Genomic DNA, 14,446 nt, shown 5'->3' with positions numbered 1-14,446 from the left:
GTGTGTCCGAAGGGCCATTCTCAGGACTGCACTTGTGGGGACATCAGCCCAGGGAAGGGTCACAGCGCCAGAGCAGTCTCCTGGGACCATTTCGCTGACACTCCCCCTAGGGGTCCCAATCTCTTCCCTGGGACAGGGGTGGGGTGGGGGTGTTCCTGGGCTTTCAGGAGGGTGTTTTGCCATCTTGGCATGTCTAGCTGGGGGAGAAGCTGCTGCAGGCCCTCCTGCTGGCCCTTGGGTGGTGCAGGGCCTGGGAACCCCTTTAGAAGAGTAGCCAAAGCCCTGGGGGTAGGGACAGGGAAGGGGAGGGACAGGATAGGAAGAGGGAGGGAGGGTGGGAAGGGGGGGAGAGAAGCGCCCAGGTAGAGGGCTCCCTGGGATGTTGCGGTTGATTTCATTTCTTGAGATGGGCAGTGTAAAGACAAGAAAGAAGGGCTCCCTCCAGATTCCTCCCCCTCAAACCTAAACAAGAGTCTGAATGGCTTTAAAAGAAGAAAAGAAAGAAAAGAAGGAGGAAAAGTAGAAGTGAAATAGACTTGGAATGTTAGTGACAAACAAGCTAATCTCAACCCACAACCCCCACCCCCCCAAAAAAAAACAAAGAAAGAAAAGAAGAGGAGCAACCACCTTGGGAGCAGGAAGTCTGGGGTCCCCCACCCAAGTGCCCTTCTGCCCAGTGGCCTGTGTTGGAGAGAAGGGGTGACCCTGCAGGGCTAGGGTGTCCCCTCACCCTCCTGCCCTCCCCCACAGGCCACTCATCGCCAAGAAGAACCCGAAGATCCCCATGTCCAAGATGATGACCGTCCTGGGCGCCAAGTGGCGGGAGTTCAGCGCCAACAACCCCTTCAAGGGCAGCTCGGCAGCAGCGGCTGCGGCCGCCGTGGCTGCGGCAGTGGAGACGGTCACCATCGCCCCCCCTTTGGCCATCAGCCCCCAGCAGGCACCCCAGCCTGTGCCTGTCCGCAAGGCCAAGACGAAGGAGGGCAAGGGTGAGGCCAACTGGGTGGATGGTCCCACCTCCCCCTTCTAGACTCCAAAGGTGGAGCTAAGGGCATGGAGGGGCAGCCTGGGTGGTCCCTGAAGGTTCTTATTGTCCTATGTGGCCTCCGCCCTGCCCACTTTTTGGGCCGATGGGGCAGGGAGGGAGTCGGAGGGCCCCTAGACTTGAGGGTGCACCATCCTCCCATTCCTGAGGACTGGGTATTCTAAAGGGCCCAGGGTCGTCCTTGTTTGCACACCAGCCCCATGGGGTCATGGACGCTCACAGAGGACCCAGGCCCAGCCACTTGGGGTGAGCCGGCTGACTCTGTGAAGTGTGTGTGTGGCCAGGGCTGACTTCCAGAGCAGGTCCAGGTCACCACCTGCCCAGGGCTGAGGTGGGCAGGGCGTGGGCAGAGGCCACCAGGGACCTGGAGTTCCCAGGGGCTGGGGAGCTACCCTGGTGGAAAGGCCCCTGGCTGCCTGAGTGTCAGCAGCATTGATCCCCCACAAGGCTCTCAACGGTGGTGGGATCCAGGCAGCCCAGCCTTCCTGAGCACCCTGCTCTGGATTTCAATGGGGGTGCCTGGCTGCAGCCCCTAGGAACTATGCTTTCTGGGGCTGTGCTGGGACGCCGGCTGTGCAGGAGGGGAGGTCCATTGGCAGGCCTCTGAAGAGGTCAGTGTCAGGTGATGTGGGGCTCAGAGCCTGCTCCCCACCTCGATCTCCATTCCTGGGATCTTAGGAGGATTCCCAGCTCACACCCCTCCCCCCCCCCCCCCCCCCCCCCCCCCGCCTGGTTGGCTCTCTCAGCAGGACACCGGCCTGCTGAGCTGTCGATTCTCTCAGCTGCCCATTCAGAGCCCCAGACTAGGCTCCCAGCTCTGACTCCCAGCATGAGGTGTCCCAGGGGAGACCTGGCAAGGCCACCTGGGCAGGATGGGATTCCTGGTCTCCCAAGCCCTGAATTCCTTGCCTGGTCTGGCAGGGGTGGGTGGGGGTGCTGGGGGGCCCTTACCTCCCACTTCCCAGGTGACTCCTTATAAAGTCACAACCTGATGGAGTTTCTGAGGTGAATGGCAGAGGTGGGTGGCTACAGCATTACCTGGCTTGGGAACAGAAGCTGGAGGCTGCCTGCCTTGGCAGAGGACTTCCTGCCCCCAGGATGTCCCCCTTGGGGCCCGGGCAGGGACGGTAGAAGGGCAATGTTTCTTTGATGGGTCAGTGGGGAAAGGCTGGCCCAGAGCCAGAGGGGGGCCCAGTGGCCAGGGCAGACAGCCTGGCCGAGCCCTCGCTGGCCTCCCCCTACCTGTCCCCTTGTCGGTGTCACCTCCCACTAAGGGCTTCACTTCTCTGAGCCTGTTTCCTCACCTGAGAAGCATGGGTCACCCTGACACCTAGAAGCAGCTCTGGTGGTGGGGCGGGCGTGGGCCCTGCACCTGCCGCTCACTGCCATGCTGTTTTCCAGGGCCTGGGGTGAGGAAGAAGGTCAAGGTGTCCAAAGACGGGAAGAAAAAGGGAAAGGGCAAGAAAGTGGCTGGGCTCAAGTTCCGCTTTGGAGGGGTTGGCAGCAAGAGGAAGAAAGGCTCCTCGGTGAGTGTGGGTGTGGGAGAGCAAGCGGGTGCTAGAATGTGTGTGTGAGCATGTGAGAGAGAAGGTACCGGAACATGGTGTGAGAGAGAGAGAGAGAGAGAGAGAGAGAGAGCAGGTAGGAGAGAGAACCAGAATATATGTGTGTGAGAGAAGGTACCAGAATAATAAGTGTGTGTGTGTGTGTGTGTGTGTGTGTGTGAGAGAGAGAGAGAGAGAGAGAGAGAGAGAGAGAGAGAGAGAGAGAGAGAGAGAGAGAGAGAGAGAGAGAGCTGGAAAGTATGTGTGAGAGAGAGCGAGCGAGCCAGTGTGTGTGTGTGTGTGTGAAGGCAGCTATCAGATTGTGTGTGTATGTGTATGTGTGTGTGTGTGTGTGTGTGTGCGAGCAGGTACCACAATGTCTTTGAGAGAGCAAGTATCAAATGTGAGTGGGTGTGCAAGCAGGAATCTGAGGTGTGAGAGCAGCGGTCAGAATCTATGAGTGTGTGTGAGACAGCAGATTCCAGAATGTGTGTGAGAGAGAGCAGATTCCAGACTGGGAGAGTGAGTGTGTGAGAGAGCAGGTTTGGGGACGAGTGTGTGGGAGAGCAGATATCAGAATGCGTGTGACTGTACTCAGGAGCACATGTGGGATCTCTGTGTGAATGTGTGTGGGGGCAGCAAGAAGGCATATATATACTTGGGGATGTCAGAGACTGTGACCCTAAACAGTCTTGGGTTGTGCTGTGTGTGTATACACACACGTGCCCATGTAGGATGTCTGCAGAAAGCAGGGTCTTCCGTTCATCCTCCTGAGCCAGGGAGGGGCACGGCCACCCCTTTTCTCATGATATAGACAGGCCTGACTGGGCCTGTTTCCCCACCAGTCTGGTCAGGGCTTTGAACCAAATGCGTCCCCACTTCCCTCCTCCAGCCAGCTCCACTGCCTAACTCCTGTTCCTCACTTGACCTGCGGCTCCATGGGGCAGCAAGCGCAGAGCCAGCTGGTCTCAGTGCCTGAGAGGCTTGGCTGGCCCAGGTCACCTGGGAGGGCTGAGCCCAGGGAGCCGGCATGTTCTCAGGTTCTGGCTGGGGAGAGCCATGACCATTTCCCTCCTCCTGGGCTCCAGGGCCAGCTCCAGCACCAGGTTGATATGCTCAGCCTTTGTGCTTACTCCTCTCAGCACGGGCCCCATTGGTCCCTGGCCCCAGCCTTGCAGCAGGGTAAGATGGAAGCAATTTCTCTGCCCTGTGGTAGAGACTGGAGCCAAGGCTTACACTTAGCTGCTCTGGAGAGGGGATGGAGTGGGCGTGGTGTGAGCTGGCTTCAGCTCTCGTGTCCTAGCTCCGCTCATATTTATTGAACATCTACTATGTGTCAGGTACACTGTTCTGCTTCAGAGGTGTCAGGCATGTGCACAGCTTACAAGGTACCAGGTAGACCTGGCCCAGAGGCTGTGCGGCAGGTCCCGTGAGGGAGATCTTGGAAGACACTTTGAAGGAGGTGTCCTGTGGTCCTTGAAGGATGTGTAGGAGTTAGGCTGGTCAGGGACAGGGTCTAGGGAGAGAGATGGAGGTGGGAGATGTGCGCAGTTTGTTTTCTGGAGAGCAGGGGAGGGTGGGCTAGGCTGTTACCCACTGGGAGGCGAGGTAAGATGACCACGCAGAGCCTGATGCTTCCAGAACCTTGGCTCTGCTGTGTTCTGACCCACATGGCTCTGCCCGGGCAGCGGAACACCTAGGAGGAACCCCTTGTGCCCGAGCCTGGGCTCACAGCCCCGTCCGTCTCCATCCTGCAGAGCGAGGAGGATGAGCGGGAGGAGTCCGACTTGGACAGTGCCAGCATCCACAGCTCCTCCATGCGTTCTGAGTGCTCCGCAGCCCTGGTGAAGAAGAGCAAGAGGAAGCGCAAGAAAAAGAGGAGTAGGGCTTCCTGGGGGCTGTCCTTGATGCGTGGGGCGGGAGTGGGGGGAGGACCTCCTTAAGGCCCCTCTCTCCTGACCTCAGCTAGGCTGCTTGCCCCTGCTTCCTGGCCTGCACTGGTCTGTGTGTCAGTCACAGCGAGGTTAGACTAGGAACCCAGGTGTACCCAGTGTGCCCAGCTCTGGCGGCATAGTGACTGGTTGGTCTGCAGGACAGCTGTGGCAACCGTGTCTGTACAGCCTGGGAGCCTCTGTGGGGCAGTTCTACTCTGTTCGTGCGTCTGTAGGGTTGCTACAGACAGAAGTGGACTGGGGTTTTGGTGGGGATGGCGTGCCCACCTCAGGCCATTCATTGAGCCAGCCTTACCCACCTACCCTTCACCTCTGACCCCATTTCCTTGCCCATCTTCCTTCATGCCCTCTATCCCTCCTACCATTCCTGCACCCCACCCATCCCTCCATCCTGTTCCCCCCCCCCCCCCCCAGTATATGTGAAGCACCACTTGTGCTAGTCCAGCCTGGTCAATGGGAACGGGTGGGCACCCCTTGACCGCGTGCCTGCCCGCTTCCCCCCACACACTTCCAGTTGACGATGGTGACGGCTACGAGACCGACCACCAGGACTACTGCGAGGTGTGTCAGCAAGGTGGGGAGATCATCCTGTGTGACACGTGCCCGCGGGCCTACCACCTCGTCTGCCTCGACCCGGAGCTCGAGAAAGCACCTGAGGGCAAGTGGAGCTGCCCGCACTGTGTAAGCCTCCGCCACCACCCAGGGCCCGGGCTGGGGCGGGGCGCGTCCCAGTCACCAGCCACGGGGCCTCCATCTGGGCTCCTCCCTCCAGGAGAAGGAGGGGATCCAGTGGGAACCGAAAGACGAGGACGAGGAGGAGGAGGAGGCCGGCTGCGAGGAGGAGGAGGACGACCACATGGAGTTCTGCCGCGTGTGCAAGGACGGCGGCGAGCTGCTGTGCTGCGACGCCTGCCCCTCCTCCTACCACCTGCACTGCCTCAACCCGCCGCTGCCCGAGATCCCAAACGGTGAATGGCTCTGCCCGCGCTGTACTGTGAGTGTTACGCCCGCCCCGCCCCGCGCCGAGCGCCCCGCCCACCGAGACCCATCCGCCCGAGGCCACGCCCACCACACAGCCCCTGCCCCCATCCCCCGTGAAGTGCCCCCTCGCCCCCTGCCTCGCTCAGGTCTGAGCCCCCAGATCGGATCTGACAACGCAAAGCAACCCGAACCAAGCCAAAGCCAATGCTTTCAGGCCCGATCCTATTCATCGGGTTTCTAAGGCTATACGTCTTTACAGGAGCATAAAAAATGGCCGGGCCACCCAGCTGATGCCGACTCATAGTCGTGACCCTATAGGACAGGGTAGAACTGGCACTGAAGTAGTTTGTCCTGCTCAGGGCTTGATGGTTTTGAACTGCTGACCCTGCAGCTAGCAGCCCCACTGTTAAACCCACCGCCCCACCAGATCCCTACAGGAGCTGATAATCTTATCTTTTTCCGGAATAGCGGCTTTGGGGTTGGAGCCAGCCACCGGGCAGTGGCAACACTTGCCCCGCACTTCCACCAGGCTCCTTCGCCCCAGACCCAGGTGCTCCCACAGGCCCAGGAGGCCTGCTGTAGTTGAAAGGGACCATTCAGTCTGGCCCGACGCCTGGGCACCCATGTACAACAGAAGGAAACACCCCGGGTCCTGCCCCTTCCTCGCGGCGGTTCTTACTTTGGAGGCTATTGCTGCCGCCGCTGTGCCAGTCAGTCTTGTCGGGGTTCCTCTTTTCCGCTGCCCTGTTAGACAAGCATGCTGTCTCTGGGGAAGACATGGGCGCCCATTTCTCTCCTGAAGCTCAAGCATCAGGGAGCCATCTAGCAGGGTAGCTCTTTCACTCTGACTGCTTTATTTGGGGCCGAGAGCCTCACTCCCATTGTATGCCTTCAGGGCATTGAATGCCCAGGACCAGGGAGAGGAGCCCAGTGGCTAACTACATGCGTGACTATGAACCAGATGCCCGCGGTTTGAACCCACCAATGACTCCACAGGAGAAGAGATGTGGCAGTCCATGACTGTCAGAATTACAGCCTGGGGAACCCAGGAAGGTTCTATCCTCTAGCCTGCAGGGTAGCTCAGAGTCTGAATTGAGTCCATGGCCCACAAGGACAGGATCAACAATGGCAGACCATGTTATCCCCGTTTCCAGAAGGGAAAATCCAGGCTCTGGGAGGTTTTGTGAATTGCCTGAGGCCATGCACAACTGCAGAAATGCCAGCTCAGACCCAGGCCTCCAGAGTCAGCCCCCATGGGGTCCTGTGTCTGCCAGGATGCCCGGCTCAGCGATGGGAGACCCCCTGGGCCAGAGCCTCCATTTCTGCTCCCTATCCATTGTTGGACATTTGAAGACCCTGTGCTCTGGTTTGTCCCTCAGTCCCATCCCCAGTGTTGGGTTCCACTCTCCTGAGTCTCACACTGTGCTGACCCTTGGCTACCCCATTCGTGTGTGTCCTGGCTGCGTGTATGTGGGCATGTGTGTCCATGTCTGTGCCCAGGAGGCCGGGGACATCCCTGGAATTGATAAGAACCCAGGACTTGGGAGTGGGAGGCTAGGTTCTGTTGGTAGTGGGGGGAAAGACATGGGTGGGGACGCACTGCTGAGGTTCCCTACAGGACCAGTGGGGGACTTTGGGAGACCATCCTCTCTGGCCTCTCCTCCCTTGCTCCCCACTTTGGCCTTTGCTGTCACTGAAGGTGACAAGGGTTGGGTTTGGGGCTTTGTGGCATCTCCAGGATGGCTTCATGTGTGGAGTGGGTGGAGGAAGGGGTGGGCCCATTTTATAGGTGTGTGAACAGACTCAGGAGACAGTAGGAGGCAGAGCTGGCACCCCTCCCTGAATCATGCTGCCCCCCTAAACCTGTAATCCCATGTCCAGTCGGGGACAGCACTGCCTCTCCTGTGGCTAGCACTGCCTGGAGTGAAAGTCCCTGCCTCAGAAACGAGGTGATGAGCAAAGTGGCACTGTGCAGGTGCCCACACCGTGGGAATTTCCCACCCTTGCCAACTAGCAGCTTTCTGGAATGGCAGCCCCCAAGCAGGGTCCTGGAAATGTGGTTCTGGGCTGGCATCCACCTGGTCTCACTGGCCCTGTCCAGATGTGTACCACATTGCCCTGTGGCCAGGTGGCAGCGGTCTGGTGTCTCAATGGCCAGGTTCCAGTGAGCTTGGACATTTTGTGATATTTTCTAAGAGGAGAGGGGGAGACCCCCAGTGGACAGGGGAGTCTGGAGTCTTGCATCCTGCACCCCACTCTGTGGCTTCCTTACTAGGCAGGCTCACTCAGAGGTGCAGAGGCAGCCTCTGCCCGCCTCCCCGAGTCCACTTTCCCCAGGCTCACTAGATGCTGGTGGATGGAGGTCCACTGGGACTCCCAGAGCCTGACTGCCCACCTACTGTGTGCAAAGTTGTGCTGGGCTCCTGAGGACAGGCTAGGTGTCACGGAGTCCCTCGGTGCTGCTTCTGACCCAGGGAGCCATGCAGCCTGCTGGAGGGACCCCGTGATGGCCGGGAGCCTCGGAGGGCCCTGAAGCTAAGCCCTGAACATGACCCCCACTCTGTCCACAGTGTCCCCCTCTGAAGGGCAAAGTGCAGCGGATCCTACACTGGAGGTGGACGGAGCCCCCGGCCCCCTTCATGGTGGCACTGCCAGGGCCTGATGTGGAGCCCGGGGCACCTCCACCCAAGGCCCTGGAGGGCATACCCGAGAGAGAGTTCTTCGTCAAGTGGGCAGGGCTCTCCTACTGGCACTGCTCCTGGGTGAAGGAGCTGCAGGTGCGGCACCCGGGGGCATTGCTGAGGTCCACTGTGGGGACGTTGTTGGGGTGGGGTGGGGGCAGGCTGACCTGCTGGGGAGGGGCTGCAGCTGGGCCCCGGGGTTGGGCTGTGGGCGGCAGGTGGCCGTGCTTCCCGGTGACCTCAGCCTGCCCGTGGACAGCTGGAACTCTACCACACGGTGATGTACCGCAACTACCAAAGAAAGAATGACATGGACGAGCCGCCGCCCTTCGACTACGGCTCGGGCGATGAGGACAGCAAGAGCGAGAAGAGGAAGAGCAAGGACCCGCTGCACGCCAAGATGGAGGAGCGCTTCTATCGCTACGGCATCAAGCCCGAGTGGATGATGATCCACCGCGTGCTGAACCACAGGTGGGCGCCAAAAGTGCGGGGCTGCTGGTGCACAGCCCGGAGGCTCTGGGAGAGCTGGAGGGAGAGGCCAGTCCCTGCACCCCTCCTGAGATTCCAGCTCGCCTCTGTGCCGGCAGCCTCCTCCCAGCGTGGATGCTGAGAACCTGGGCCAGACAATTCCGGTTCGAACCCTGCTCCTGGTTTCTGAGTGTCTGGTGAGAGGCCCTCCCCGGGCTGAGTTCAAAGTTGTCACAGTGTCTGTCACCTTCCCATTGAGGAAGGAGGGCAGTAACACTCAAACGAGCCATCCGGCTCAACTGCCCCTCTCCTCACTCCCAGCCCTCTGAGAAGGAGCCCTGAAAAGCCGAATCCTAGGAGGCCAAGGGACCCGACCTAAGTGTCCCAGAACTTGAACGTTTTATTGAATGCATTGGATTTCCCTGACTCATATTGCTCCAAGACTGGGGCCCCACCATCTATTGAAAGATCCTTGGTTGCCATGGTGACCGGCCATTGATCTTTCCTTAATGGCTCCAGAGTTAGCCCTGCCATTGAGTGCATTTGCCTGTCTGCCAGCCACGCCCCCCCCTTCCCCAGGTCAGAAGCCCTGGTGACAGTGGGTAAAGTGCTTGCCTGCTAACCTGAAGATCAGCGGTTCAAACCCACTAGCCTCTCATGAGAGAATGCCATAACAGTCTGCTCCCAGAGAGAGAGATATGTCCTCAGAAACCCATGGGGCAGGTCTATGGGGCTCTGTGAGCTGGAATCTGACCACCGGCAGTGGTTTGGCCTGGGTGGCTTCCGACCACCCCTGGGCCCTGTGGCCTGCCTGCCTGGTCCATTTCCAATTGGCATCAAGTCAATTCTGACTCTTCGGGACCCCAGTGACAGGGTCGAACTGCTCCGTAGCATCTTTATGCTGGGGCTGTCACTGGGCATTTCTGTTCCTGCAAAGAGTGCCAGTCTCAGGAACCACAGGGCCAGTTCTCAGTTCTACCCTGTCCTATAGGGTCATTGTGAGTTAGTATCGACTCGATAGCAGTGAGTGTGTGTGTGTGTGTGTGTGTGTGTGATCTTTATTGAGTGGCGAGGGGGGTTGACCCCTAGCCTTTTGGTTAGCAGCCAAGCACTTAACCACTGAGCCACCAGGTCCTCCCAGAGGCCAGAACTGAGCCCAAATGGAAGGTGTTTCTCTCAAGTACCTACTGTGTGCTCCAGGGTGTGGTTGCCAGGCCCTGCATGTTTTGGGGTCCCCGGGGAGGCCTCCCCTGTAGGAATTGCTACTTCACGTTTCTCCGCAGCTCTCATTCAGGATGGGGCCTGCTCTGCTCTCGTCTTTAAGGTTTTACTGGTGGCCAGGCCCATGGCCCGGGGAATTCGCTGAATGAGGTCTAGGGTCGGGGGCTGGGCTTTGCCCCTCTGTTCATGGTGTCTTCCAGGGGGTCCTCTCTATTCTGCCTCTTACCACACAGCCTTCTCCTGGGTCTCACCAGCTGTGGGGCCTCTCTGCCTCTGAGCTCTGCTTCCTAAAATGTAGTCGCTCTACTGCACCCCTTCCTGGCTAGGGGTCCAGGGTAGCAGGCGATGTAAGCATGAGAGGTACCTGCTACAGTGAGGGGCATTGGGACCCCGCTGTGGCCTCTGCCCCCATGGCCCAACCCTCTCCCACCCACTCGCTCTGTTGCAGCTTTGACAAGAAGGGGGATGTCCACTATCTGATTAAGTGGAAAGATCTGCCCTACGACCAGTGCACCTGGGAGATTGATGACATCGACATCCCCTACTATGACAACCTGAAGCAGGCCTACTGGGGCCACAGGTGGGCATGGGGACCAAGGTTGGGGACTCTCCGGGGCCTTGCCTTGGTCCCTTCCTGAGGGTGCTCACCTCCCTGCTGCTCCTGCCAGGGAGCTGATGCTGGGAGAAGATGCCAGGCTGCCCAAGCGGCTGATCAAGAAGGGAAAGAAGATGAAGGACGATAAACAGGAGAAGCCCCCAGAGACCCCCATCGTGGATGTGAGCCGGGGACCGGGAGGGGCGGACACAGAGTCACCATCGGAGGTGACAATCAGTGGGCTCAAAGTCAGACGGTCTGACACCAGGGAGAGGACCAGGTCCCCAGGGAAGGGGGTGTGGTAGGGACCGACTGGGAGTCAGGGGAGGGCTTCCTGGAGGAGGAGGCATTCCAGCCCAGACCTGGTGGGCAATTGAGACCTCCTGCTAGGAGACAATAGGAGCAGCACAGGAGGCAGTGATAGGGTCATCTAAACCTTGTGGGGACTCACAGAGGGCTTCCCGGAAGAAGAGACATTCCAGCCCAGACCTGGTGGGTGACTAAATTAGCAGGCATGAGAGAAATGGGAGGGGCGTCCCTGGCAGAAGGAATTAGCTGTGGGTGGCATACTCTGGCCGGAAGGATGTGGGTGTGTGCTCAGGAGCGGGAGCATGCCTGAGCCCCTGCCCTGCGCCCCTCTGCAGCCCACTGTCAAGTTCGACAAGCAGCCGTGGTACATCGACTCCACGGGCGGCACGCTGCACCCCTACCAGCTGGAGGGTCTCAACTGGCTGCGGTTCTCGTGGGCCCAGGGCACCGATACCATCCTGGCCGATGAGATGGGGCTCGGCAAGACCGTGCAGACCATCGTCTTCCTCTACTCCCTCTACAAGGAGGTATGTCAGGCGGGCCGGCCGGCGGGCAGCGGGGTGGGCCCTGGTCTGCACGGCAGCTGCACCCACCGGCCTTTCTCCCCAGGGCCACTCCAAAGGGCCCTACCTGGTCAGCGCCCCCCTGTCCACCATCATCAACTGGGAGCGTGAGTTCGAGATGTGGGCGCCTGACTTCTATGTGGTCACCTACACGGGGGACAAGGAGAGCCGCTCGGTGATCCGAGAGAACGAGTTTTCCTTTGAGGACAATGCCATCCGGAGCGGGAAGAAGGTATTCCGCATGAAGGTGAGAGCCTCATGCCCTGCAGGGACCCTGGCATGGCCCCTGCTGTCTCTGAGGGCCCCAGGCGGGGAGGAGTGTGTCTGTGTGTGGTGGTGGTGGTGGTGATGGCTCGCTGGTCCCCAGGCCGGGCTTCCTGGTGGAGTTGGGGCTGTGTGGGGTTTCCAGGACTCCGGGAACAAGGAGTCACAAACGGAGAGCTTGAACCCCCGACGCTTCCTGCTCTCATACTTCTGGAAGCTAAAGTCAAGGCCAGATTTCTATAGATCCTTCCTGGCCTCCTGCAGTCTCTGTTGGTGGCCGGGCCACTGTCTGCGTGGCTCAGTCTCAGCCTCCATCTTCTCCTGGCCTCCTCCCCTTATCTTCAGCAGAAGACACCAGTCATACTGGCTTTAGGGCCCACCTTGCGAAGTATGCCAATCCAGGGTGACTTTAACTCACACCTGCAAAGACCCCGCTTCCAAGCTGAGCGCTCATTCTCGGGCCACAGGTGGAGATGGATTTTGGAGGATGCTCCAGTCCAGGGCTGTGTGACCTTGGGCCAGTTACTCAGCCTCTCTGTGCCCCAGACTCTTGTCTGCAATTGTGGCTCGTAACAGACCCGCTACACAGAGGTGTGGGGAGAGGTGAGGTGTGGGTACCCATGTCACCAGGGGTCCTTGATAAAAGCCAGATGCTGCCTCTGTGGTTCTGGGGTGGGTCCCCAGAGTCTGTGTTTCTGGCTAAGTTCCTTTGGTCAGAGTAGCCAAGACAAGAGGTGCTGAGCACTGGGCCCGGTGCTCAGTGGGCCCTCCGCAGCCACGTGCTGGGGCCCAGGCTCACCTCCTGGTGTTTCCGTACTCTCCCATCATGGCTTTTACCCTCCTCTCAAAACAGCCCCCAGCCCCCAGGAAGGGCTCAGTAACAGCTGAGTGCGTGGATCGGTGATCTGAGGGGATGCAGTCACCAGTAATTATCCGTGCATCGTTAAAATCTTTTTTTAAATTAAAAGATCATTTTACTGGGGGCTTTTACAGCTCATCCGTGCATCTTGATTGCACGTTTGATCCATTCCAGACTGGTAGAATTCTCGTGTCTTCATCACGAGCTGTAGTGGTTGGTTTGTGAACTTGAATAATACTTGTACTAAACAGACTTCCCTGTAGGCATATAGATATCATCCTGTAGCGTCGCATCTTAAGATAGACCTTGGGATGCTCTCACTGGTAATGAGGGAGAGGCCATTCCTTCGAATCTGTCGCTTCCCACACAGGATGGTGGCATTTGTAGGATGGCCTGACACAAATGGCCAACATGCTTGTTAACTCATCAGTGTCTCCAAGATCAATATTTCTGCTTCCCATTTCATTTTTGATCACCCTCACTTTTTCTTTCTTTTTTTAAAAAAATCATTTTATTGGGGGCTGTTACAGCTCTTATAACAATTCATACATCAACTGTGTCAAGCATATATGTACATCTATTGCCATTATCATTTCTAAACATTTACTTTTATTTGAACCCTTGGGATCAGCTCCTCTTTTTTCACTCTTTCCTCCCGACCACCCTCAATGTTCATAGATTCAGACTCTCGCTATTCCATGTTCCGAGTATTCATGAATGTTCGCAGCTCTTTCTTCTCATACTTAGTCTGGACCTACCCGTAAACGAAGGCCCTAAAAACCTTGCTCTAGCCCCTTCGTTAAGGCCGACCTTCCCGGTGGGGTTCTCCGCCCACAGGGACTCATTTTCTGGCATGACATCAGATAATCCCCTGAAATTGTTCATAACATTGCCGGTGACTAATCCCACTGATGTGGATGGCCTATCCCTTCTTCCTCGCCTGTTCTCAGTCTGGAAGCTCTGTGGAAACCTGTTCACCATGAGTGCCCCTGTTTGAATTACTGGTATCATAGCAGCATGCAAGCCACTGCAGTACGGGAGACACAGACAGCTGAGTGGTGAACCTACAAGAACATTGTTGTTGTTTGTTGTTGTTGTTAGGTGTCTTCTGCACAACAGAACAAACCACCGGCCGGTCCTGCGACATCCTCCCCATTGTTCTGATGTGTGAGCCCCTTGAGGTGGCTACTGTGTGAGTCCATCGTGTCGAGGGCCGTCCTCTTTTCCGCTGCCCCTCCACTTTACCAAGCACTGACCTCTCCTGACATGTCCAAAGTGTAGGAGACAAAGTCTTGGCATCCTTGCCTCCAGGGCCCATCCTGGCTGTACTTCTTCCACGATAGATTTCCTCGTTGCTCTGGCAGTCCCTGATACCTTCAACCGTCTTGGCCAACACTGACATTCAAGTGTATCGATTCTTCTTTGGTCTTCCGTATTCAATACCCAACTTTCACGTGCATGTGAGGCAACCAAAAATACTTTGGCTTGAGACAGGAACACCTGAGCCCTCAAAGAAACATCCTTGCTTTTCAACACTTGAAAGAGGCCTTTTGCAGCAGATTTGCCCATTATTTGATCTCTTGACGGCTGCTGCCACGAGCACTGATTGTGGATCCCAGCAAGGTGAAATCCTTGACAACGTCAATCTTTTTTCCATTTATTACGACGCTACCTCTTGGCCCAGTTGTGAAGATTTTGGCTTTCTTTCCATTGAGTTGTACTCTGTATTGAAAGCTTCAATCTTTGATCATCAGCAAGTGCTTCCAGTCGTCCTCACGCTCAGCAAGCATGGTGTGTCATCGGATAACACAGGTTGCCTTCCTCCGATCCTGATGCCTTTCATAGTATAGGATGCTATTTTGGGAGACCACAATGGCTCTTGGTATAGATAGGGAGACAGAGGTTAACCTGGGGAAGGTAAGGTTCATTCATTGAACAAATTAATGTACAACATTCACATCCTG

The 14,446-nt window shown here is 57.6% G+C and overlaps 1 protein-coding gene across 1 annotated transcript in view; it reads left to right on the top strand.

Annotated features, from left to right (window-relative positions):
• Positions 1 to 14,446, top strand: part of CHD5 (chromodomain helicase DNA binding protein 5) — a 62,194-nt gene that overhangs the window by 21,847 nt on the left and 25,901 nt on the right. Inside the window, exons 5-15 of the mRNA XM_075550491.1 lie at positions 751 to 989; positions 2,447 to 2,571; positions 4,347 to 4,470; positions 5,056 to 5,222; positions 5,314 to 5,535; positions 8,093 to 8,299; positions 8,463 to 8,674; positions 10,341 to 10,472; positions 10,561 to 10,669; positions 11,132 to 11,323; positions 11,406 to 11,606. Of these exons, the coding sequence (XP_075406606.1) occupies positions 751 to 989; positions 2,447 to 2,571; positions 4,347 to 4,470; positions 5,056 to 5,222; positions 5,314 to 5,535; positions 8,093 to 8,299; positions 8,463 to 8,674; positions 10,341 to 10,472; positions 10,561 to 10,669; positions 11,132 to 11,323; positions 11,406 to 11,606 (1,930 nt within the window). The remainder of the gene's footprint in view (positions 1 to 750; positions 990 to 2,446; positions 2,572 to 4,346; positions 4,471 to 5,055; positions 5,223 to 5,313; positions 5,536 to 8,092; positions 8,300 to 8,462; positions 8,675 to 10,340; positions 10,473 to 10,560; positions 10,670 to 11,131; positions 11,324 to 11,405; positions 11,607 to 14,446) is intronic.

Source organism: Tenrec ecaudatus, chromosome 1 (genome assembly GCF_050624435.1).
Source record: "Tenrec ecaudatus isolate mTenEca1 chromosome 1, mTenEca1.hap1, whole genome shotgun sequence".
Taxonomy (NCBI): Eukaryota; Metazoa; Chordata; class Mammalia; order Afrosoricida; family Tenrecidae; genus Tenrec; species Tenrec ecaudatus.
The sequence above is the reverse complement of the archived record's forward strand: the minus strand, read 5'-3'. Positions and strand labels throughout refer to the sequence as shown.